This window comes from Python bivittatus, unplaced genomic scaffold, assembly GCF_059951505.1.
Source record: "Python bivittatus isolate LINGU-HERP-01145 unplaced genomic scaffold, Pbiv_v1 ctg000080_np1212, whole genome shotgun sequence".
Lineage (NCBI taxonomy): Eukaryota > Metazoa > Chordata > Lepidosauria > Squamata > Pythonidae > Python > Python bivittatus.
Genome location: NW_028277035.1, coordinates 54,261,860 through 54,288,993, shown reverse-complemented (window position 1 = coordinate 54,288,993; position 27,134 = coordinate 54,261,860). Strand labels below are relative to the sequence as shown.

The 27,134-nt window shown below is 39.4% G+C and overlaps 1 protein-coding gene across 4 annotated transcripts in view; it reads left to right on the top strand.

Annotated features, from left to right (window-relative positions):
• VGLL4 (vestigial like family member 4) overlaps positions 1-27,134 on the top strand; it is a 101,076-nt gene that overhangs the window by 71,542 nt on the left and 2,400 nt on the right. For 3 of the 4 annotated variants that reach the window (XM_088134113.1, XM_088134112.1, XM_088134114.1), the window contains 2 exons: positions 21,937-22,159; positions 26,248-26,371. In XM_088134113.1, the coding sequence (XP_087990239.1) occupies positions 21,937-22,159; positions 26,248-26,371 (347 nt within the window). Of the gene's footprint in view, positions 1-6,491; positions 6,645-21,936; positions 22,160-26,247; positions 26,372-27,134 lie in introns of those variants that run through there. The other variant, XM_007434322.4, reaches the window with a different exon arrangement.

The window sequence follows — 27,134 nt, the reverse complement described above, 5'->3', positions numbered from 1 at the left end:
AATTGAAAAAAAAACATACAATTGTGCCTTTGCCCTCTTTCTATTGAGTAATTGTCATCTTAAACTTTTCCGCAACCTCTTTGTGAATTTTAATCCCCAAATCCCGTAATCATCCGTTCATTTTTTCTTCTTTCAGCAAAAAGTCCATATAAGGGTTCCAGTCTTTTAAAAAACTATTTTCTCTGATCAGGGCATCACATTTGTATTCAAGCATATAGGGTTTGCAAGGAAGAAAAAAGTGTTTAAGTGACAGCAAAACTTTTTGACATTGGAAGATGAGAGGACAAAGGTCATGGGCTGAACTCTATCAGGATAAAAGAACAGAAAATTTAAGCCAGTGTCAAGTAAAACACTCGAGGGTAACTGAAAATAATATGTATAATAGTGTATTATATTGGAGCTTTTTTTAGGGATTTCATTATCCAGCTATAATTATTAATATGTTAATCTTTCTAGGTGGAAAATTTATAGACAATTTACCATGTTAAATTGGTGTTAAAAATTTACCAGATGTAAAAATGCATGGCATAAAGAAAAGCCATATGGGAATACAGATGAATTATAACAGTATGCCAGAAAAACTTACAATGTTTTATGGTAGTCTTTTGTATTCACTCTAAAAATGGATTTTATCTACACCCCCCCCCTTTTTTTTTTAACTTTTGCCAATTCTTTCTGAAAAGCATTTATTTTACCTATTGCTATGATGGTAGATTTCTTTGTCTCTGCTTTTCTACATCTAAAATTCAGTTTGTTCATTCTTCCCCAAAAATGGAAAAGTTACATTGGCTCCACTGTAACAACATAAGTACCTCTCTTTCTTTGTGGTCTGATGGGTAAGGTGGGAGTGCAAAGTTTCCTGTAATCCTGTAAGTGAAAACTGTTACCTTGAAGATTAGACCAGGCTGGTTCCCACCCAAGCCTCTGTTTTTTGTCAGCAGTAGTAGGCTGGCTGTGTCTGAAAATGGCTTCCTTCATTTTATTTCTTTTCTTTTGACTTTAAAACTGCTGCTGCTGCTGCTGCTGCTGCTGCTGCTGCTGCTGCTGCTGCTGCTGCTGCTGCTGTGCCTTTTACCATCCTCCAATCTTCTGTTTCATCAGCAAAGGGACTACTGATTTTCTTCCAGGGGTTGAGGGCCAGAGGGTCTCCTCAAATGCAAGACAGGCAGAAATTCAGTGCAACTTTACCTGGGGCACCAGCATCTGTTTTGCATGACTTCAGCTGCCTGACAGTCAGTACTTCATTTCAAAGGCTTACCAAGTTTTTCAATTAGCCATTATATATAAAATTCCTTCCCTGTACAGTGTTGTCTTCTGAGAAAGAGTGCGAAAAGAGGATTTTTTTTCAGCGGTGGGGAGATTAGACAGTAGAAGCTGCTTTAACACTAATCTTGTAGTCTTGACTTCCCTCATCATTTCTATAGAGGCTTAATTGCTAATGAAAATATATGTTGTTGTGCAGGAAGGACAGATTTCCTGAATTTCCTTTCGCATAAACTTACAATGAGTCAATGGAAATCAAGTCACAAATAACCCTCAAAGTCCACTCCTTAGGAAACAGAAGGGAAGCGGAACACCATGGATGTCATAACTGTCTCAACTAGGGATTATGTTCTGCCAGGGAAATCTGAATCTTCTTGAGCAATCATGTAGGAGGGGGAAAAATCTCACAAGTACTGAGCTGCTCAGTGGACTAATAGTATTCTACCGATTACAAATGTCCTACTAGAACTGTGATATGAGAAGAAGTTAATTTAAATGACAGCCGAACTTGCTGCTTATTCATTGTGGATCTTCTGTAGCCCCATACTGTTTAAGGAGGAGGCAGATGTTTGAAAATAGATGGAGATAGAGATAGAGATGCATACAAAATTTTAAAAATGTCTTCATGTAAGAGCAGAAGTGAACATACTGGTGGATTTGGAACAAAAATCTTGGCTCAGCCACAAAACTCAATTTGATAAACTTAACCCAGTCACTACTGGAGTTGCAGAGTAGATGGAAAAGAGGAGGAAAGAGATTGCACCTGGGTGGTTCTGTCTAACTTGCCTTGCCACTGGCAGCTGCTGATAGAAGTCATAGCAAAGAACTTTCTGAACTTCTGAGTGTAGTTATAAAAGTATATGCAGGATTACTAAAACCAATCCCATCAGCCTTGGGACTATTTGACACGTGTGACATGAGTGAAAATGTTTGCATTGCCTATCTTGTTGACTTCCAGATACTGAGATTTATAATTCAGCAGTATCTGGAGGACCACAGATTCCCCTTCCATGTTTTAGCATAGATCTTTTAATGAGGATATCTGATCAGGAGAAAGAGTATTTTCGTCTTGTCTTCCAGTTCCCTCACAGAAAGGGAACCTCCACAAGGAGAAGGGTGCCTCTTTTGGCCAGTGGTGCAGCTCAGCTTGGACAGACTCCAAAGCTCCAGAGCCAGAGTGCTATGAGATCAGCAGAGAGAGAGAGAGACCCAGATGGTGCAGGACCCTAAAGATCTTTCAAAGAACCTGGATCTGTAGGGTGCAGGGCTCCATTGTCACGGCTGACTGCAATATCCATTCTTCTTAATTTTAAAACAATTTATGTCAACGGAGCAGGAGGCTGGACATGGCAGTTTCAGATACTTCGTTTATTTTCTTTTTCAATATAGTATCCTTTTCTAAACAAAACAATGCTTAATGTTATCAGAGTAGCAGAAACAGAATTGTTTCTGCTACTCTGATAACATTAAGCATTTTAAGCATTTAAGTCAGCTTAAAATGTAAAATTATGTATACCCAAGAGTTTTTGTTTCTGTATGAATGCTGTTCTCCTATAAGCTATATCTAAACAGTCTCCCATCCCATAGAACTAAGCAAACAAGATTGAACACAGATCATAGATACTCATGTGCTCCTTTTACTTCAGTGGATCCTATGCCCATTATTCTATATGTACTGGGCTCTAGCCAAGTAATTCCTTTAAAATCATAGTCTAGATTTTGTATCTATGGAGGAAAAGTTTTAAATTTGTTACGTCTTGTTCAGCTATTTCCCAGATGTTTCCTGAAGTTTGACAGATGTACCATTTACCAGAGTGTGCACTCTTGAGAGTTAGAATGTTATGGACACAGTTGCTATAGACAATGACTATAAAATCAGTATCTGGGATAAATTCTTACATTTGCTTTTAGTTGGGTAAGGTTTCTTCCCAGACTACAAATGATAGATTTGAGAATATTATTTGATTTTCTCTCATAATATTATAATCTGCTACATGCTCCTCACACAAAAATGTTACCATTGATTCTATTTAAAACTGCCAGATATTGATATATTCAAGACAGGAGTGGGTTTTCATAGTGCTATAAATTTGCCCAAGTAGTTTTGAGTCTTTATTAAAGATAGGTGAGTTCAGTACTGATAATACTGATTTTTTTTTTATCACCATTATCCTTCATTAGTCCATCTGAAATTAGATATTCAGAGGCAGTAAATCTGTATTTTTGTTGATCTTGAAAGCTAAGCAGGTTTGGACATGGTTAATACTTGGATGGGAAGCCAAGAGGAAATCCCAGAGCCATAAGCTAGATTTGGAAGTTGAAAAAAGCTATCCTGGAAGAAAGCAAACCACTTCCATACCGTGGCCAAGAAAACTACATGGATATGTCTCTGAAATGACTAGCTGCTAAGCTTGACTTGAAGTAGTATTTTCTTCTTTATAAGCCTGCATATATGCTAAAAGATATAGGAAAAGTGAAAAGACAGGAGGAGGCTGATTATTAAGGTATCGAGGTAGATTTGGGGATATCATCTGAACACAGGTGTGCATTTTAAATCTTTATACTCAAGTTGATCTCACAGTAAGAGCAGATTTTGAAAGGGATTCATTGTGCTTTATTTTTTGCAGAGATTTGCATATTTGCTTTTTCCTTTGTGATTGGGTTACCTGTTTCATCTGCAACTCTGCTCTTGTGATGCTTTTCTCTTTTATGTTATTTTTAATTCTTTTTAAATTGAAAGATCACATGCCCAAATTGTCCTTTATTGTGGGACCTTGAAATCTCTTGATTCTCTTTTATCTAATGGCAGCAGAGTTACTGGGAGTCGGGTAGCATATAAAATTATTATTGTCGATGTTATTGTTGGTTGCACAGTCAGCCAGATGTTTAGACTGGATTTGGCATTTTTATCCACCCATCACTACCTTGACACGGTTGTGGGGCTTGCATGCTCCGAGGAGGATGAGAGCTATGCCAGAGGTTCAAGCATAGTGGACAGGTCTCATCAGAGGAGCCAGATGAAGAGTGCCTCTCCCATAAACAATATGGTGAGACATAATTTACAGAAACCCATACTGGATCGGTTGTTGCCTGGGTCAACAAGGACCATGCTAGGTGTTGGAATTCCTGGACATCTGGTGACAAGCGGGCTACAGGACTCAGGTCTTTTGACTGAGCAACCAGGGCCAGCAGCTACAGGACTACTGGAAGAAAAGTTGTTGTTGTTCTTCTTGTTGTTGTTTCAAATCTGCTGGAATCCCTACCTTTTCAGGGAAATCTACAGTGTGTGATGCAAACCTACCTTCTCTATTGGTACAAAAGACTGGATGGGACCCTTTAATCCTGTTGAGATTATCAGTCTAGAGGTTTCCCTAAAATTTTGCAAGAATGCATCAGGTTTGACTTAAAACAGATAAATACTTTGAAAGATCAGACGCTATTCACACTGATAATTCTCTGAGGGCAGCCTGACTACAACAGGATTAAAAAAACTCTGCTGTATAGAAACAATCCAAAATAATGGACATAATGCTGAACTAGGTGAATCTTTTCACAATACGGTATTTACCTATGAAGTTTATAGCCTAGCAACATCTGTCCTAGATCAGTTGTTTTTATTTATTTACTAACCCAAAGTTTATGCCATTTTCTTATTTTTACACAAACTATGTGCTGTTCTGGTAAAAAACAAATGGTGCAAGTGACTGTTCCCTTATATACAGTGAATTTATTTTGCAGTGAAAACTGTTACTGGGGGGAGGACTGTTTGGTAGCAACCTTCTTGGTAACGTGCAAATTGGTCCTATTTAATATAAATTGCAGTTGTGCAAAGTAGCTCTTCTTAGAGTTGTAGCTGAACAGTGTCTGTAGCTCAGTGTTTCTCAACCTTGACAACTTTAAGATGTGTGGACTTCAACTCCCAGAATTCCCCAACCAGCATGAAGTCCACACATCTTAAAGTTGTCAAGGTTGAGAAACACTGCTTTAGCTTATTTTTTTAACCAATGCTGTATTACATTAAACTGCTTGAAGACATACATTCTCAGTAAGATCAGGGCTGCTGTAGCTGGGCTGCAAAAGTCCAGATTACGACCAGAGATTTCTGTTCCTCTTTCCTGATATCTAAGGATCACCTGGTGTTTTGCACCCTGATCTAATAGCCTAGTGAGGGTTGTGTCTGAGGGGATGTAATGCTGAAGATGAATACTCATCCCAATGTTCTCAATTTATTTTAACAATAGTGATTATGTTGATAGGTTTCTATTGTTTATATTAGCCTTTTCAAGAGGAAGAAAAATTGTCTTGTGTTTGCAAATATACCCTAACAATGTATGTAATTTGTTTCCTTTTCTCACTTGGAAAGTATAATATGGTTTCCCTCCCTCCCTCCCTCCCTCCCTCCCTTCCTTCCTTCCTTCCTTCCTTCCTTCCTTCCTTCCTTCCTTCCTTCCTTCCTTCCTTCCTTCCTTCCTTCCTTCCTTCCTTCCTTCCTTCCTTCTTTTTAAAAGAGATGTCACTGTGCTTTTCATTTGGAAAATGGATATGGTGTTTAAGTTGGCATTTGACTTTGAAATTGTATGTGAATTCAGAACATTTCCATAAGTGTAGCTATGTTAGCCTTTTCAGTGAAAGGAACACAAAATCTTTGTTAAGATGTCGCCCGCCCTTTTGTTGAATGTATTCTGATACCTCTGGTAATACAGTGCAAAGTTACTATATCACAAAGCAACAGACAGACCGGCTTAAGTACAGAATGCTGCATTGTCCAAAGGTGCTACATTTTGTTGTCCGTTAAAACGCACTGACTTGCAGTGAATGTGAACATTAAACAAACAATGAGCAAACGTTGCAGGGCAATTGAAAGGAGAGGAGGAAAAAAGTCATGTGGCCATTCTAGGCAGAAGGCCAAATTGCAGCTTTTCTCTCCCTGCCGTGTGAATTACAGTAAAATCTCCCCATCTCAGGCTTGTCTCAGGGACTGGAAGCATGACTCCCTCTGGCTCGGCTCTCTCCCTCTCCCCCCTTTCGCTATTCATCTCTCAGCCACTAGCTAATTGGTCTCCATGGTGAGAGGGGGGTGCAAGTTTTCTTCTTCTCTGGGGGAGAGAGCCCTTCTGACTGCGTGAAAACCTTGCTCCGGAAAGGAAGAGCGGCCACCACAAAAGGACGGTGTCCGTCCTCCCTCTCCTCCCTCGCTGGCTGGCTGGCTGGCTGGGTTGTGTGCAGCTTTCCGGAGATCGGCAGGGCTCTTATTCTGACAGGGCCTTCTGCCTGCTTAGCTGTTTGTGCGGGAGAGACCTTGCCAAGTTTGTGAGGCCCAAGGCTTTCTTGTGGGAGGACACAGGGCTGTCTTCATGCTCTTTGGCAATGATTAAAGTGAGGTTAGTACAAAAAAGAAAGGGGGGCTCCTTTTTCCCTCGATCTTTGTTTTTCAAACTAGATCTTGCTGTTTAAAACCAGATGGCAGCACCATATTTTCAGCTGCAATTCATTTAAACTCTTAAGTGCTGTACAAAGAAGTGTAAGAGTGGATCAGTAGCTTACTAATGGGGGAGGGGGAGGGGGGAGGCAGCCGTGCTTTTCTTCTCAAATATATACCAGCTTCATATTTCCAGCACCTCTGGATACCTTGCTCTGCCCCTGAAAGGAAAAAACCAGGACACTGACAGCAACTTTTGTGCAACAGAATTGAGCTTCCTTCTGCCCGATTTAAAATACACAAAGGTGATTGTTTTTCTGATCGGGAACAGATAGGCTCAGCTGGCGAGGTGAGGTTGTTATGGTCATGTGACCAGCTTGAGGATGTAACTGCGTTTTTCAGGCTAGGGTGAGAAGCTGTGTGGTCTTCCTTTGAATAGAGTCGCACACTACTTGTCCTGCCCAGAAGTTCATCCCTCTGATGGTTTTCAGCGTGGCTGCAAATGTTTTCCTCAGTTTGGGATACATGGCTTGGCCGCGCAATGCGTACAGCTCTCCTGGGCCATCACACGCCTCCCCAAACCACACTTCAAACATGACTCTACATCTGACGTTCTGTGTAGGTGGGGATGTTATCCGGACGTAGGAAGTAGCGTGGATGGTGTGGGTAGGCAGCTTGGGCAAAATGGCTCTATTAATTCTTGGTAAGGGACTTTAAAGCCCTTGATGAAGGCCCCTCCGAACTGTTGTATATTCAAAGTATAAGAAAATACAAGTCTGCAACATGAGAGCCATACCAGGAAAAGAAGTTTATGTTGACACTTCAGTATATGGGCTAAACTGAGAATAATCAAAAGCAGACTTGAGAAGAACTTGTAGAGACCCATCTAAATGATTGAGAAGAAAATGCAGTGTCATCAAGAGGTCATTCCAAATTTGAGGCACAGAGAATAGCCCTTCTCTTTTGCCAGCGAACTAAGTCAGGGCTTCTCAATCTTGGCAACTTTAAGATGTGTGGACTTCAACTCCCAGAATTCCCCAGCCAGCCATTCTGGTTGGGGAATTCTGGGAGTTGAAGTCCATACATCTTAAAGTTGCCAAGGTTGAGAAACATGGAACTAAGTGATGTCAGAGATGGGGTTTTTTCTTAATATTTCTTATGAGTGAAATTTATTATTTTGTGCATTTGACCACTTCCTTCTGTGGGAATTTTGAAGAACTCTTATTGCTGCCTCAGAGTAGAATAAAGTAGCAACAACACATAGGAAAAACCTGCTTCCTTGCAGAGTTTCTTCCTTGTTGGCAGACCTCAAATAAAACATTAATGTTCTAATTCATTTAGGGGGAAAAAAGTAATTATTTTATATTTTCAAAGATTACATAGCTGCTAATGCTATGCAGAATTAAATATTACAGCTGTATAGTTGCTTTGCCTCCATTGCTACATTCCAAATACAGAACTGCATTCCATATACCATTTTTTTCATTAGTTCAGCCAGCAGCTAATTTTTCTCATATAGATGCAGATTTATATGTGACTGATTACAACCCCAGGAGGTGGCAAGATACGACATCTCTTCTCAGATTTTTATGTAGCTTATGAGCAATTTCACTAATCCTTGAGAATTGCATATGTAAAAAAATGAAAGTGAGCATACTCGGTCACCTGACTGGACAGAAGCAAACCTCAGTCACAGTGCTTGCCCTCAGGAATAGGATCCCTCAGCGATGCGTGGGCCCCACCCTGACCCTGTTTAAAAAGCCTCTGAAAACCTGGCTCTTTTTCTGGCCCTTGGGTTAAGGTAGGTGATGAGGCTCTTACACTATGTTTGCTTGTTTGTTTCCTATTCAGGGTGTGAATCTTTTCTTTCTGTCTGTCTGTCTTTTATTGCTTCTTTCTGTTTTTAATGTTGCATGCCACCCAGAGTCTCTATGGAGTTGGGTGGCCTTCTAAATTTGATAAATAAAGTTGAAAAATACATGCAGATTTGCTGAAGTTCCCTGTCTGTTGCAAGTGACAGAAGATAGCTCCCTTTTCCTTGCCCGCTAGTTCTTTCTGTTCAGGTAGGGCTAGGGCCCAGCTGCTTCCTCCCTCTGACGTGTGCTAGACTCTTGCTTCGTTCCCAGAGTTCTGTAACTACAAGAGGTAATATAGGGCCCACAGTGCCTGCGTGTAGATGGACCTTCCTGGGGCCTCTACTCTGCAAGTAGGGTTACAAACTAGCCATTTGTTTTGCTTTGAGATTCTCATATCCAAACACAGCACAGAAAGGAAAGTTATAATTAACCTTAAAATAACTGACGGGTTTCCCTCTCTGCCTTGTCCCAATTGGCAGAAGCCATTGCTGCGCGTTCGGATGGCACAGCAAGATCAGCTCAGACCCTGGGCAGCTCCTTGCAGCTTTGAGGAAAGGGGCCTCAGCCAGTGTCTATGTGACTAAGCACCGTTGAATCCAGACCGTCCCCTCCCAAACACACATGCTGTTTATTTTGTATGCCAGAGGCTACATTTTGTTCCCTTAAGATGCCTTTGGCTTGTGTTTAAAACCTTTCTTTTTTACATCTATGATCCTTGCCCTTCTGTCTCTCTGTATACCTTTCATAACATTGTGGTATGCTCCTTTTTTGTTTATCTCACTTTGTCGGTACTTCTATTTGTCACGGTCAGCAGGGCATGATGTAGCACAGGTGCCAGAAGTATCTTTTTTTATGTTGCAGTAGAAAAGGATTTGCCTTCTGCAGCAGCTACATCCTGTTATGCTGCTCCCCTTGGATATGCTATATGCGAGTGCTGTGGCTGGCCAGGCAAATCGATAGAGGGACCTTTATTTCCAGATTTTGCAGCAGATGCTTTCCTGATGCAGTGACAAAAGATGTATGATTCAGATATGTTGGATGACTCTAACTGCACATTTTATGCTTCCCTAGCCACACAAATAGGTGCAAGTAGCCCAATTTGTAATAAAGGTGGTCTGTGGAATATCATAAATATAGGCCATCTTCTTTTTCCCAATCTGGTTCCCTCAGAAAGAAGAAAATTGATGTGTTGGGTGCTCATGACAGATGACACAGAAGAGTTCTGAAGGATCTAGGCCTCTAGGAGGCTATGAATTAGTCACTTGCATCTTTGAGAATATCGCCTAAATAGGTATCATAATTTGGATGAAGATGTAATTCCAAGATGTGTTTCGTTCTGAGTGAAGGAGGGCAGATTAGTATTTGATTCAAGGAAGGCAGTAGAAGGAGAGCAGTAGTAAATTCTTAATTCTGATATGTGTACTTCAATACAGTATGATACAATATAATGAGCTGCTTCACTAAAGGCTTAGTGACAGTATGGCAGGGGAACAATTCTTAATTTATGCTAAAAACATCATGGGAAAAAATGGGGGGAGGAGTTTGGGAAGAATTTGGTAGCATTTTATGGTGTTGTATCTGAAATGGTCTCCATAAGGTACAGCATGGGACAAGAGATTTTAAATAACAGAGATCTCTCAAGATAACGGAGTTAGAGGGAAGGAATCTATTTAATTGATTTGAAAGAATTGGGAAATGTTATTTTCTAGATTATTACTGGTTAGTTACCCTACTGCCTTAATAAAAAAGAATCACATGTTGCTTATGAGAACATCACCATCTTAAACCCTAAACTAATGTGTGGTTCAGATTTATTCAGTGGTGACAAGGAGATATGTTGATAGCATCCACAACATGTAGGATGTTTATGAATGTGCTGGAAAGCATTTTTTTCCCCCAGTCTGTCTGCTATTAGATTAGGCCTACCAGATCAGAGGTGCAGATGTGTTACGTATCTCTTTGCTACCATGTATGTGTTGCCTAAATTTTGACATTCCAAGTATGGTAGCATTTTTTCCCCAAAAACTAGAAGGGTGCATTTAACCAAAATCACTTTTTTACTGCACAGTTAGTATATACATACAAAAGGAAGAGTTCCTTGGCTAACAAAATTACTTTTTATTGTGTCACTTTATTCCAATCCATGGAAATGTTGTTTTCTGCTGACTGGGCTATCAACTGTTTGTGGACTTGTTATGATTCAGCTTACAGAGAATGAAATAGTTATGATTATCCTTCAATAGACTTCTCTAGGAGTATTTTTAAATGTGTCTGTATTCCTTTAAATATGTAGCTTGTGAAAACATTGTGTGTTTATAAGACTACTCGCTTTCAGCAGAAAGCAGCTAGGCATAGTTTAATGATATCTTAGAAATAAAGAGCTTTCAGTAGTTGCATATTCTAATTTTTAATTTATTTAAGCCTTGCTGATTGCTCCACAAAAATGTTTCACCTGCTGGAACATGCATACTTGTGTTAGCTATTCATGGCACATTAACAGTCTGAAAGTAAAGGAGTGAGATGAGGAGAAGGTTATATCTGTGCATAGTCTACTGTTAAAAAAAGGGCTATTGACCCCCAGTAAGCCTTTCTAGCTACATTGCTTGATAGACAGCATTTTAATCTTAAAGTTGTAACTTCAGTGCAATTTGGCAGTGCAGCTGGTGTCAGGATATAAAATCACACAAAAGAAAAAGCAAATAAGCAGCATTACCCACAGATTCTCACTTTTTTTGTCAAGCTGATGAAAGTAGTGTTGTAGCATCTTGCTGCAAACTTTACCCTTGTGAGTGTGCGTACAACATCGTTTGCATCACTCTGACCTCCCTAGTGCCCCCTCTTGCAGACACTCCTGCAAATAAGTGTAGCTTAAGTCATTCTTTACTAAGATGATGTATCATGACTAAAATAATCAAATGAATAAACAATCTCAATTATTTGGAGCATCTTTCACTGCACTGTTTTTGGCTTCTGTTTTCCACTATTTGAAGAAAACACCGGTCTATAAGTTGGGTATATTGTGCAAAATAAGAACACTATGCAAAGCTTTTCAGTTTCACCTTTGTTCTGAGGCTTCCAGGATAGATTTTTTGGGAATGGATTACTCACAATGTAGGGATGCTTGTCAGGGATCTCAGTTGCTGGAGTCCTTTTAAAGTACTGTTTCAGACACTACCGGATTAACAACTAGGCAGACTTTTCATAACAGCTATATTTATGTATACAGTGGGGCAAAAAAGTATTTAGTCAGCCACCAATTGTGCAAGTTCTCCCACTTAAAAAGATGAGAGAGGCCTGTAATTTTCATCATAGGTATACCTCAAATATGAGAGACAAAATGAGAAAAAAAATCCAGAAAATCACATTGTCTGATTTTTAAAGAATTTATTTGCAAATCATGGTGGAAAATAAGTATTTGGTCACCTACAAACAAGCAAGATGTCTGGCTCTCACAGACCTGTAACTACTTCTTTAAGAGGCTCCTCTGTCCTCCACTTATTACCTGTAGTAATGGCACCTGTTTGACCTTGTTATCAGTATAAAAGACACCTGTCCACAACCTCAGACAGTCACACTCCAAACTCCACTATGGCCAAGACCAAAGAGCTGTCGAAGGACATCAGAAACAAAATTGTAGACCTGCACCAGGCTGGGAAGACTGAATCTGCAATAGGCAAGCAGCTTGGTGTGAAGAAATCAACTGTGGGAGCAATAATTAGAAAATGGAAGACATACAAGACCACTGATAATCTCCCTCGATCTGGGGCTCCATGCAAGATCTCACCCCGTGGGGTCAAACTGATCACAAGAACGGTGAGCAAAAATCCCAGAACCACACGGGGGGACCTAGTGAATGACCTGCAGAGAGCTGGGACCAAAGTAACAAAGGCTACCATCAGTAACACACTATGCCGCCAGGGACTCAAATCCTACAGTGCCAGATGTGTCCCCCTGCTTAAGCCAGTACATGTCCGGGCCTTCTGAAGTTTGCTAGAGAGCATTTGGATGATCCAGAAGAGGATTGGGAGAATGTCATATGGTTAGATGAAACCAAAGTAGAACCAAACTCAACTCGTCGTGTTTGGAGGAGAGAGAATGCTGAGTTGCATCCAAAGAACACCATACCTACTGTGAAGCATGGAGGTGGAAACATCATGCTTTGGGGCTGTTTTTCTGCAAAGGGACCAGGATGACTGATCTGTGTAAAGGAAAGAATGAATGGGGCCATGTATCGTGAGATTTTGAGTGAACACCTCCTTCCATCAGCAAGGGCATTGAAGATGAAACGTGGCTGGGTCTTTCAGCATGACAATGATCCCAAACACACTGCCTGGGCAACGAAGGAGTGGCTTCGTAAGAAGCATTTCAAGGTCCTGGAGTGGCCTAGCCAGTCTCCAGATCTCAACCCCATGGAAAACCTTTGGAGGGAGTTGAAAGTCCGTATTGCCCAGCGACAGCCCCAGAACATCACTGCTCTAGAGGAGATCTGCATGGAGGAATGGGCCAAAATACCAGCAACAGTGTGTGAAAACCTTGTGAAGACTTACAGAAAACGTTTGACCTCTGTCATTGCCAACAAAGGATATATAACAAATTATTGAGATGAACTTTTGATATTGACCAAATACTTATTTTCCACCATGATTTGCAAATAAATTCTTTAAAAATCAGGCAATGTGATTTTCTGGATTTTTTCCCCCATTTTGTCTCTCATAGTTGAGGTATACCTATGATGAAAATTACAGGCCTCTCTCATCTTTTTAAGTGGGAGAACTTGCACAATTGGTGGCTGACTAAATACTTTTTTGCCCCACTGTAAACAAATCTAGTTATCATTTTTTTCAGCTATTTGTGACTTGAACCACATTAAGAATATACTGAAAAAGTTAATCTCAATTTAAACTAAAATGTCAATTGCAGCTTTCTACATACAAAAAGACTCTCCATCAATACAGATTTTTTTTCTAGATATGGATTGGATATTGTTTATTCTTTAAATTAAGAAATATGGGATGTTTTATAAAATGAAGTCAGTGAAATGACAGATTTGTACCAATATTAGTATAATATTAGTCTTGCTTACCTAAAAAATACAAGTGACAGTTCCATAAATCCATGTGAAATAAATGGAGTAAGATAGTCTTGCTTAAAATTCCACTGATTTCAGTATGTCTCCTATAAGATCCAACCTATGTCTTTCTAGTTTTAAAATAGGCATTTCACTTCTTTAGGTTGGTTTGTAACATTTTAATAACAGCTAGCTTAAAAATAATATTAAGTAAAAGGTACAATAGTTCTCTTTAGTGGTCTAAGGGAAAAAGGAACCTTTGGTTACATTCAGATAGTAGCTGTTATAAACAGAAATAACACCATGGCTTTTTGCCTTGCAGTAAACATGACATGAAAATGTAATGTCTGTTCCTCACTTGGTAAATCAAGATTTGCTGTTTGACAGTGGCAAGCTAATTTGTACCCACACTTTTATTTGAAAACCAGAAATAGATTTAAAATGAGTTGCAACAGTCCACTGAGAATGGAGGTCACATAACTGAGTGTTCGGGCTGTTCTTATCATTATAAGTGAAGTAGAACAACACTATTACAGTGGTACCTCGGGTTACGAACGCCTCCGTTAACTAACTTTTCGGGTTATGACCAGCTCCGGCCGCAAAAATTTACCTTGGTTTGCGAACTCCGCCTCGGGTTACGAACCGGATCCGTGGCCATTTTCTCTCCCGTGACACGGTCCGCGGCCATTTTTCCGCCCCTGACATGTGGTCCACGGCCATTTTCCGCCCCTGACACATGGTCCGCGGCCATTTTTCTGCCCCTGACACGTGGTCCGCGGCCATTTTCCTGCCCAACACGTGGTCCGCGGCCATTTTCCACCCCTGACACGTGGTTGTAGGGAGGGGGACTCTCCCTCCAAGCAATAGCCGCCTCCCTGTCCTCCACGCCAGAATGGATTAACAGTAATTACATTGAACCTTATGGGGAAATTTCCTTCGGGTTGCGACCAATTCGGGATGCAACCAGAGTCACAGGACAAATTAAGTTCGTAAACCGAGGTTCCACTGTATTTGTGGCCTTATATGAGACCAATCAGTTTGCGGTAGTACAAATTTGGATGGACACTAAACGGCAACAGAGACAGTTTTCTGTATCTCTTTGCTGCCATTTAGTGGTCATCCAGTTTTTTGGAGCTCAGGACTGGGAGCCTTATTGGGTTATTATATAAGTCTGAGGGGAAATATGAAAATAACACACCTTGTAGAATTTTTAATCCATCAAAGTGTTCTGATGATGGTGATGATGATGATGATGATTACGCTTGCTACCTATCCACTCATAGGTAGCAAGCGTAATCGGGTCTTCAATCCATTGAATAAATGGAGCCATACATTTATCTTTCCAATGATGCAATATCAGTCTATGTAACTATGTAAATTAGTTCAAGAATGTATTAAATGGTGGTAGGATACTTTTCTTCCTCCAGTGTTTTAAATACTTATTGGACAGTATATTAAAATGGCTAGCTTTACAAACAGCTCTGAGTTTTGGATCAGGTCAATAATCAAAATTATTGGATTCTTCTGTATCTTTCTTTTCTGTATTCCATGCATTGATTCTGTTAGGTTTCAGTTTTGACTCTTACGTGTCATGCTGGACTGAATTTTGAGATAGGAAAACTAATTTTGTCCAGAAAGCTGGAAACTTCAACACTTGACTCCTGCAAATACCATGTAATTAACCATTGCGTGAGCTTTTGGCTAACATATGAACATTTTGGGTGCTTATTGAGCAGTAAACTCAGTCTGAGGGAAATATGAAAATAACACACCTTGTAGAACTCTTAATCCACCAAAGTGTTCTGATGATGATGGTGATGATGATGACGATGATTGCTTTTAAAATAGTAACAGAAAAAGAAAAAGGAACAAAACACAAAGATTATTACAATGCAAATACATACATTCTCAATGAAAAAAAGCATAAAAAGTGCTTTTAAAAAATGAAAAAAACACAGCAAAAAAGAAACAAAGTATATTATGACATTATAACAGTTAACAATTACAATTCTATATATACTTATCTAATGCAAATATTATTCAAGTGCATATATATTTATTTCTGATATATAACTATCATTCTTCTTCAACCTACTGTATTTGTATAAATGAGTTCCATATTTCATTGTACTTGTCCATACAAAGTCTACGTCTCTAGGCGATCCACTCATAGGTAGCAAGCGTAATTGGGTCTTCAATCTGTTGAATAAATGGAGCCATACATTTATCTTTCCAATGATGCAATATCAGTCTTTTGGCCATAGTAAGGGCACAGAGAATCCATTTATGTTGTCCAGCTGTCAAATTCCAAGTACTAGGTATGTAATTCAAAAGAATATTATCTTCTCAAAATTTTAGTTTTTGTCACACAGTCATATTTATATAATCCACTACTTTCTCCCAGAACGTAGTAAGTATAGGACATTGTAAAACATGTGTTTTAAAGAAGCATTATACCAATGTGTTTTGTTTAAATTCCTGTTGGTGCTGGTTTGGTCAAATCTGAAATTCAGGTGAATTTGTAATGAAACTAAACACAACCAGTTAAGCAAGAAAGAACATTTCTAATTTTTTAATCTGGAACCTTTTTTGGGGTGTGGGGAACAGAATAAAAATTAATTTCCTTTCAGAGATTTTAAAATATTAGTTAGCTGTTGAGCAGGAAAAAAATCTGAATGGGTTAGGGAATGGGGATGTAGGAACTGGAGGATAAGGAAATAGACTTCCATGCATCAAAAAACAAAGCAAAACTGGGTTTTTAAGTACACTTATTGCCATTGCCTCAGTACTTTTCATAAGGTGTATATTTTAAAATCAGACCAACTTGAATGAGGTTCTATAAAAAGACATTGCAGGATGTTAGGTTTTGGTTTTTGTTTTTTTAGCTGTGCTTTTGGCTGCTTCTAAAGGAGTTGTGCATTAGAAAAGAGCATAAGGAAACTGTCCCTTTTGGGGGGCCTCTTCTCTCTTTTTCCATTTTTCCTTAAACAGTTGGCACACTTAAGTTATTTCTCCAGGATGGGTGTGAATTACCATTGCTCTGTTCCAGTAAACAGAGACACAACAATTAACAGCTCTGTAAACCAAGAATCGTTTAAGGATAATGTGTTGTAACTGTCACTTGAACTTTTCAGTGCATGGGCTCAAATATTGCTTTCAATTAAAAGATGAAAATCTCCTGCAGTATAAATCTAACAGTCAGGAAGTGTGTGGTTTTGGTATGTCCATTTAAACACATGATTCTTGGGAAAGCTGTGGAGTCTGGATATGATTCACTGGGGAGAATAATGGAAAATAATTTTCTGTCTTAAACATTGGGGAAATAAAAGATTTACGCTGTGTTATTTCATACACAAAGATTTGCCACCTACTGCTTCATTATCATTTGTCATTCAAGAGATTAGGGTAGTGACATATAACTGGTTTAGAAAGACTAAGGTCAGGAAATGTATATTAAATTCACAGAGCAAGTAAAGTGATACATTTTATTCTTAGCTGAGATAAAAAGGCAAACACATGTATCCAAAGATAGAGAGAGAAACATAATCATTAGATAGACATTATGTTGATATGCATGCCTGTGCATTTAGTTTTTAAAACTTTTTTTAGCTTTACTATTTTAAGATGATAAAAGAGGTGGTTTATCTGTACTTTAATTCAACGATATATTGTGTTTATGTCAGCCCTTCCAGGGGCATGCAAAGAAAAGAGGTAATGGATGAGGCCCCTTTGGAATGATATAATAGTCATTAATTAGAGTGTCTTAGTTTGAGTCGAATTCTCAAGACTCTTAAGACAGAAATCAAAAGAAAGGAAAAAGATCTTTTAAAATTAGAGTACTATCTGTTAGGCTAAAGCTATCTCTAATTTGCTACTCCAGCATTCTGCTGTTACCTGCCAATTAGCAGCGTGTGGCACTGAAATGCTTTTGTATGAGCAATACCACACCTTGTACTTGTAAATATGTATGCTTACATTTTCCAGTAGGATATATGCAACTAAATATAAAATCTTTAGTAAAAGAGAAAAGAGAGGATTTCCCCCCTAAACAATTTATTTCTAGTTGCCACTGCCTTCAAAAGATCTCCTTGTTAGATTAATACTCCTTGCCATACCCATATAGGCTGACTGTTCTTCCTAGGGATGTTCATCAGATTTGGAGAAATTTCAGATTCAAAATATCTCTGGACTGGAGTTTACTTGCAGCAAATGTGAATGCTGCCAAATCTTTGCTAATGTTTTGGAGAGATACAGTGAGACTGCAAAAATGTATATATTTCCCCTTAAGCTCTCCATATAAAGAAAAGATTTGGGGGTGGGATGCAGGAGGTGGAGGAAAGGAAGGAAAGAGTTTAGTTTTGTGACTGACAGCAGTGACTTCAGCCAGAGTCAGAGGTTTAGCAGGACTTTGAAATCCCAACGTTTGGGAAGAAGATTTTAATAATATGGCTGCACAGTTTTCGTCCCAAGAGCAGAATTGTTAAAATAGTTTGTTTGCACCTGAGAGGTTATGGCAATGGCTGTTTGCTCCTGCTTCTGCCACTCCATGTTTTTTCTGTGGGCGTGGGTGCGTTGGTGGTAACAGAAGAAAATTTAAAACTTTTGTTCATTCACCCTAATTATGCAGTGTTCACTCAGATATTTTGCAGTTTTTCTGGGATAATTTTAGGAGCCATGTAACTTTCTTATGAAGTACCTTTTCTCCCCTGCACCTCACATAGTTGAGGAAGGGAAGCAAATTCACCAATCTCATGATTCCCTTTTCACAAATACTTCACTGTTTCTTCTGGCTTTCTTTATTTGTTTATCTGCATAAGGCCACTTCTGTGTTGTAAGTGTATGTTCAGATATATCTGACACAAAAACAACTGCAACTTCCATCTCCTGATGCTCCCAAAAATGTCCAACAACACAGTCACTCTGAAGAAGATGTTACAGCCATTTTTGGTTTTCAGGGATAGTGGGAGGCACTGTACTTTGGCGCTCTCAAACTGAGAATTTGGATTCGTTGCCAGAGTCAAATCGGATGGCCTGTGAGTCAGTCCAAGTAAAACTGAGCTGTTTGATAAAATGGATCAAATTTTGTAGTAACACACATCTCTGAGTCTTACACATCAGTAGGATAAGTACAACTGAAGCGATGGCAAATGTATAAAAGTTACATATGCATAACTTCTTTAAGCCCAGTGCAGTCCACCAGCTATGCCTTAACATCTCATCATAAATCCTTTAAATTTGTTTCTTGCCTTTAGGGATCTCTAAAATCTTCCGTTTTGGAATGGGGAGGGAGGACTCTTCAGGACATGGAAGACCACAGAGTTTTTGGTTTCTCTATAGATTTCACAAAGCAAGAGGCGGAATGATAATTGATGGTATCACAGATAGACACACACAACACACTAAAACATTGTCCTCTATTAGTTTGTTGAAGTCAGCAAATTAGAAAGTTTATTTTCACATGACTCATGTTTTTTTCAAGGCATTGTTGGTGTGTACAAGATCATATGTTAAATGCATTAACATTTTATAAACAAAGCTTTCATTTTTATTTCAGTGCAACATGTAATTAATACCTCTGTGAAAAGGTATATTTCACTGAGGATAAGCAGAACTGCTAAATGACTAACTGAAGAAATAAATGCAGCAGGTCCCCTTGTTGAAGTACCTGGATTTTATTCAGTTGGCAACATTTCTATTCCATAATAGCTTTATTATTGGGTAATCAGATGTGGTATTCCCTGTTGTAAGAGTGTGCCTGAGAGCCTTTTCACATGTTCTAACAATAGCAGTTGGAAATTTAATTTATTTGATTTATATCTCACCTTTCTCCTGGAGCTCATTGCAGCTTACACAAGATTCTCCCTTCATTTTATCCTCACAAATAACCCTCGTTATCAGTGAGTGGGTATAAAGTAATGATCTCTATTCATAGTAGGGAGGCATAAAAACATGTGCTGTGATGAAATGCTGGATTAAGAAGATAAGAAAAATTGTTTTCTAACAGTGGTCCTAGGGCATCTGAAAGTAGTTATCTCCATGCCACTTGCTCTGGAGGCCAGACTTAAGAATTCTCCGAGTCTGCTTTCTATGGGGTGGAATAGCCCATCCCCCAGTTCTGGCCTTCCTTTCTCTGGCAAGCATGCAGTTCCACTACTCCAAGTGGCCAGGCTTTCTAGACCAGAATTTTCATTTTTTTTTCTTTTGCGTAGTTCAGCAGTAGATGCCATGCTGATCAACTCATGGACAGCAACTTGCTGTCCATGGACATGCTGGAGGACATATTTGACAGCTGGGGCCAGCCTCCAAAGGCGCAACAACACTTTCCTTTGTCTTGCTGCCATGGTTCCCCCTCCTGGGATGTATGTGTGAATATGATTAATGCCACAGCTGCTGAGTTTCCAACCACAAGCTGCTCACAGCCTCTGGAAGGCTCCTTGCAACTCTTCTGGGAAGCCAGATGACCCAGGCATCAGAGAGGATAGAAGTCAGCAGCATCAGGGATAGGATTTCCCCATGGATTTTCACTGAGGAAATAGAGCATTGGAATTAATCAACTGGCTCCAACAAGAGATATCTCCTTACCCTGAAGGTTCCATACTGTTTGGATGCTAGAGACCCCCAGAAAAGCCTCAGGATCATTAATTAGACCACAGTCTTGTTGCACTGAGACTGCTCCAACAATCACTCATCCCTTGAAGGATGAAAATGGTAGGAAACACCATCTTGGGCCTCAGCAGGGGTAATGCCTGTGGAAGAAGAGGAAGGAGATTGGGGGTGTGGTACTGATCAGGTACTGATCCCCACCCCCCTCTTCCATTCTCAGATGCCAGTTCTCCAAATCCCCACCATGGGAGAAAAGCCATGGCACCAAGTAAGAGAGAGCCATGCAGTCTCCCCCATTTATGGGACAATAAAACTCAGATTCCTCTCCTCAAGGCTAGTCAGATAGGGAGTATGGGGAGTTGTCCCTAAATGAGGAAACAGACCAATAGCCAGTCCCTGAGTCCACTAGGCTTTTCCAGAAAGCAGATTTTTCAAGACTATTCAGGAAAATCTGCAAGATTCTGAGAGTAAAGGTACTATTCACGTTCATGGACCCACTGGTGTTCTCGTGGCTAACAATCCCAGCTCATGCTTCATGTTTCCCAAGATATTTAACAAGATCCTTGAGTCAGAATGGAAGACTCTGTGTTATGATGCATGATGAGTTATGATGAATGATATTCTCTGGACCCCAGAGCTTTACACATTCCCACAATCAGTCCTAGACAGGTTTTTAGGATACCCCGCAATGAATGCTTCCATGGCAGCAATGGTTTCAGGAATCAGAGTGAATAAAGGTGGGGAGGATACCCAGAGAACAGGTGGACAGACAGTCTGCAGAATAGTTCAGAGCCCCAGACAGTATCTTAATAGCCTTCTAATAGCCTAACCAGAGCTGTGAAGCATCTCCTACCATGACCTCCAGATAGATTGAAGCATGCATCAAATTAGCCAATGAAGCTTGGAGTAAATCTGCTCCACAGAGTATAGTGGCCCACTCAATTGGAATCATAGCTGCCTTGGACCCCTTCAACACTAACACCACCCTGGGAACATTAGTGGGCATACCACATGGTGCTCCATACTCTCCTTTATTAGGTACAAGCATGACTTTCAATTCTCAGCTAAAGTGTCATTTGGCAGGGGTGTGCTGCAGAACATAATTCCTGTCAAGACTAAGGGCCCTATTGATAGATAATCCAGCCCCCAGAGACAGTTCTGGTATGTCTTCCTTTTGGATTCCCTGGCTCCATTGCAGAAAAATTATACAATAGGCTTACCATGAAGGCCCACTTTCTACGGCACAGAGAGCACATCCAACCCATCCAGGTGGTTTCAGAATGGGACAGAAAAATGTCTCTGGGGTCTCAGCAGTATCTGCAGTTGAGTATAGTTTCTTCATAGTACTCCCTGATTCCTACTTTTCTCAGGTTTTCTTCAGCTTGTCATTCTGAAACTGGGGAAGAGACTAGTCCTTCCCACAGAAAGTAAGCATAAGAATTTGAAGTCCTGCCTGCAGAGCAAGTGGGAGGGAGATATTCAGGTCCCCTGTCAGGTACACTGTACAAAATGGATTCTTACAGTAAGTCCAGTATACCATTTTTACCTATTATCTCCACAGATAATTGTTATTAATGTGAATGTTAATAATTTAAGGTTGCACATATTTGTTAGGTTAGCTGGTGAATGTATTTCATTTCAGATACTTGATTAAACTTTTCTTTGGAGTGTGTTCCTTGAATTAAATGCACAACGCTAGAGTAATGGTTTGTCTGTTTTTCTCTTAGAATGAAGACTGCAAATGGGGATTACCGAAAAGAACATAGAGAAAGGAGTCGTAGTCCAATAGAACGGGCTGTCGCGCCAACAATGGGCCTTCATGCTAATCACATATATGCCTCAATCCCAAGCTTAAGCATGGAGCAACCTCTAGCACTGACCAAAAACAGCATGGATGCTATTCGGTCCATAAGCATGACTCCTACAATGACATCAGTGGAACGGCAGCAGGTACTTGGCTAGGATGCATGTTTCTCGATGGCTATTTTACATTTAGCTTTTCTGCAACTTATTTGTGTGTGTGTGTGGTTGGTTGGTTTTTGCTCTGAGTCATCAGTGTATACATAATTTTCCTAATTCCTCCTGATTAATAATTTGGCAAACACTGAAAGTAGAAGGGAATTTTGCAGATCTGGTTGTTTGAAAGAGATATATAAACAAACATTTTTAATATAGATAAATCTTTGAGAGATATATTAAAACAAGCAATACTGAAGGAATACTAGATATTTTTTATATGTTAGGGAAGAGCCTTTTCTCGGCTGTTTAAACTCACAAGGAACCTCTCCTCTACCAGCTTCAAGACAGTCTTCTAGTTTTCAAAAAAGAAATAAATACTTAACAGCTGTCTCTGTCTTGAAAAATTTCAAGCGTGGTAATTGCATGACTGGAAGAAGTTCTATATAAAACACTTGTAGAAAATTTGATGTTGAGAAGGAAGGATTGTAACCAATTTTTTTTTTTTTTGGACATGCTTGCTTTTTTATGTATGTGATTGAAGTATTTCACGATGTCCTGGTTTGATGAGGGCTGAAGTGACACAGTTCAGAAATAGGTTTCCTGGTTCATCAGTTGTTGGTGAAGAGCAGACCATAGTTATAGATACAGTGGTACCTCAGTTCACGAACTTAATTCGTTCCACGATTCTGGTCGCGAACCGAATCAGATTTCCCCATAAGGTTCAGTGTAAATAAGGTTAATCCATTCTGAACCATATGTATTTTTTTTTTAACCACAAAAATATGAAACAGTGTACAGTACAGTATGAAGAGAGAGAACACTAACCTTGCTTGAGGCGACACCAAAAAGCTTCACAGCAAGTGTCTGTCTGCGACCACAATCTCGCCTAGAGGAAGCCACGACCACGTGTCAGAGCAGAGAAGATGGCCGGGTTGTGTTCGTCACCCGATGTGGAGTTCGCGAACGGAAGCATAATTTTGTGAACGCTGCTGTTCGCAAACCGAATTGTTCGTGAACAAAAGCGTTTGTGAACTGAGGTATTACTGTACTGGAGCAGACAGATGAGAAATTATGCTTTTTCTTTTTTCTTTTTAAATGCTACCTTGAGTTCATACAAGATGATGGCAAACCAGTTGATTTCTTTATTCATGGAAAGGTAGGAATGTCATCCTCTTCAAGAACATAGCCCCCCTCCTTCCCTTCCTCCCTCAAATTGCAGTCAGCTTCAGAACTTCCATCTGTACATTTGAATGAAAGTTTCAGCTGACCAGCAATTCACCAGTTCCTGGTAAGGCCATTAAATGTAACTCTGAAAGATTTTAAAATGACTCATTAACACGAGCCTTGGAATCATCTTCATTTTTTTTATTGCCAGACAAAAGATGAGAGCGTATGATAAAAGGTACTTGTTTTAAGAACAAAAAGTTGGCACATGAAAAATATTTATCACAAATATTGTTTTTCCCCTAGACACAAAAAGCTGTTGAGTTCCTAGCCAATGCTGTGTGAGCTACTGTCACCATCTTACCTTCTTTGTAACTGATAAGCTCCCTTTCCTAGCATCTATTTGGAGAGTAGTATGAGTTCCTGCTCCAGAGTTACTTGTTGAATGTGAAATAAATTAGCACATGTGCTTGTAGACATTGCCACTCTTTTCCTGCATTACTGTCATTTTTTGCTTCCTTTAAGAACATTTCTACACGTTTATCTTATTACCTAAATTAGATCCGCCCTATTATTTTTTAACTATTTTTCCAGGTGGATTTTTTTTAAGCTGCTGCTAAGTTAGGAAGTTGCAATTGATGACAGCAGGGACTTTCTAACTCATGTCTCAACATACTTCTTTGTGACTTACAACAGAACACCATACAGCTATCTTTCCCCACTTATAAACGATAAATAAATTAGCATTAAATTAGAAATTATAATGATTCAGCTTCTCACTCAGCTGAACCAGTGTTTCTTTGGCCTTCTAACTGTTATTTGGCACAGATTGGCGTTTTGTACTTTCCCTGCAGGCGTTATTCACTGGGATGTGACCTGAACATTTTTTGTCTTTTACATTATCATTTGGTGTGTTATGTAGTATAATCCATTGTGCAAATCCAATTGCTGCTGTTCTGCAAATTCTACCTCCTCAGCATAGTTGGTTTATTGATGACAGACAAGGAAGGGAGGAAGGGAGAGGTTTCCACTTATGACATTAGGGCTGTTTGATAATTCCTACTATTGTTTCTTGGCATGGCAATCAGATCTGCCATCTAAGAATACCAGAAGAACTGTTTTTACTGGACGATGACTATCATGTTTATAGCCAGATTTTAAAAACCGTTTAGTAGAACTTAAATATAATTTCATTCTGTGTCAGCTTGGATATTACACTGAAGACCTTTTGGTTATTAACTATCCCAGTATTGACTGATGTCTTATTTTGTGGTGTGTATTTGGTGTATTACTATGTGTTTCAATGTTTTAATAATATTTAATGGCTTATACGATGCCTGGGGAGTATGTTAAGAAATCATTATCGTTTTAAAAAAATAGTAATACGTGGCTAAAGTAAACTATTAGTATAATCCAATAAAGCAGTCGTATCTGAATATTAGAACCAAACAGGTTGCTAGATTGATGCACGCACCTTCTCTGATAGTATTTTTGATGACCTGGAAGAGCAAAGAGCTTCTTCCCAAGCCACATAGTTTTCCTTAGTTCCTGTAACTTGGTTATTTGAAATGCCTTTCACTATTACATATTAAGATATGAATTGGTACCTACAATTACTTTAGTCAGTCTTGTGAAGGAATATCTCAGGCAGCCCAGTATTGCTTGCAAGTTCTTCCTTACTAGTTGAGTCTGATTTTCTGTCAATCTGAATTTGGGTTAAATGCAGTATGCTTGTATGTTGTGTGTCTGCTCTCTTTGTATTGTTCCCATAGCTAAAGTTCATAAAGGCTTTGGCTCTGATTATGGGTAACCTATTCTTAAGAGGGCTTCTGTTGTTGGTTGCAGTAGAATTAGGACTGTACAGTGATTTGGATCCAGTGCCCCAAAGATGTCACAGAGTGCATGGGGTTATGAGCAGAGCTCCTGTCTGCAACTTTTTAAAGCAATCAGTTCTCAGATCGCACTCTTTGAAGCACCTTTTTTTAATTATTTCCTTGGCACTGCACAGACCTAGTAGAAGTAAATACATAACAATACAGCAAATAAATCTGTATAAATAAGAGCAAGGCCATAAAAGTTGGTAGTTCTGGATTTGGATCTCAAGTTCAGATTTCACATTACCAGAGGCCAGCAAAAAGCTTGCTAGTGAGAATTCTGGCCATAGTAGCCAATCAAAAGCTTGCAGGTGAGAATTCCCACCCCCACAAGGCACAGAATGTGGGTATAGTAAGCCTCACCTGCAGTCTGTGTTCAGGTAAAAAGCTGCTTTTTCAAACTCAGATGGGAAGGTAAGAGTGCTGTAGCCACTGCCTCTTTTGGTCAGAGGCAGGTTGGCATTATGCAGGACACCCTTTGGCCCAGACACAGCTTTTACCTCTTCCCTTCAGGCTGGTCCAAGCTGAACGAACAAGAGAGCTGTGGTCTGAGATGCTTGTAGGCAGGACAGGCCTGTTTTGGGGTTTTTTGCATACTAAGGAACTAAAAATGGAAATGAGATTTGTTTTTTGTTTTGTTTTTTAAGTTGTGGGTGGGGGGAGGGAATCAACAATTTCTGACTGTTTCTTCATCCTGGCAGTAACCAGAAAACTGTGGAGTCTCTGAGCTTGGTTCTTTTCTTGCAAATGTTTCATTACCCGGCTAGGTAACATCTTCAGTGTTAAAGCACTTTAGCACTGAAGATGTTACCTATTACCAATTTTTGTAACACCTTGCCTGATCTGGAAATCTTGTCAGATTGTTATTTTCAATTATTAAAACATTGCTATTATGAATTTGGGAGAATACAAATGTGTTCATCAGTTGGTTTTACACATTTTGTTCCTAGAACTCCCTAGCACCTGTTCTGTAATTGTAACCACTGTGTTAAAGAACTCTTTGGGGAACTTCCACGATTTCTACTGTTCTTTTATCCTCAGAACCGTCCATCTGTAATCACATGTGCCTCTGCAAGCAATCGTAACTGTAACCTGTCTCATTGTCCAATTGCTCACAGTGGATGTGGTGCTGCTATGCCAACCAGTTACCGAAGACCATCTAGCAGTAAGTGACACTTTATTTCCACAATTTTCCTTCCAGGGACCCAAAAGGACCATTATATGTGGTCATTAAATAACTATTAATAAATGTAATGAATTAACATAAACATTTTTTGTTTTTATTTTAAACAGGGCGAAAGTACACTGCAAATTAAATATGTAATAATGTACTAAAGGAGAACTATTAAGATCTTCCTATTTTTGTTGAACCGTGTCAGAATTTTTGAGATTTATTGATGGAATAAAATCTAGGTTGCCCAGTGGAATATTATTTATAATCTTTGTGCATGAAAACTAGATCTGGACTTCTATTGATTTGATATCGTGCATTTTTCCTAAGTCTGCTATCTTTGTTATTTTCAATAATACTAGACATACACAATTAGTTATGTAGGATAATAAAGAGCTGAATTGAAAGGCTAATATAGATAATCAAAATAATGGGTTTGTGGGGAGCAGAAGTGAAGTTGGAAGAATGTAAGAGAAGCCACTTTGGGATTATGCCAATGACCCATCTAGTCTAGCATGTAGTAACAGCCAGCGGACAGCCAAATGCATATTAGTTGCTCAGCAGAATGGATAGTAGACTAATAGCCCTCCTCCTTACTGTTGCTTCCCAGCAGCTCCTTGTGATTCAGAAGGTAGAACAATTAGCCCTACTTAGTAATGGTAAACTTCATTTTGGGACCAACTTTTCACATGATTTTAATAGGACGTAGATGCTGCTAATTTAGATCTGAATTGAACTCCCTTGACTTTGTGTATAT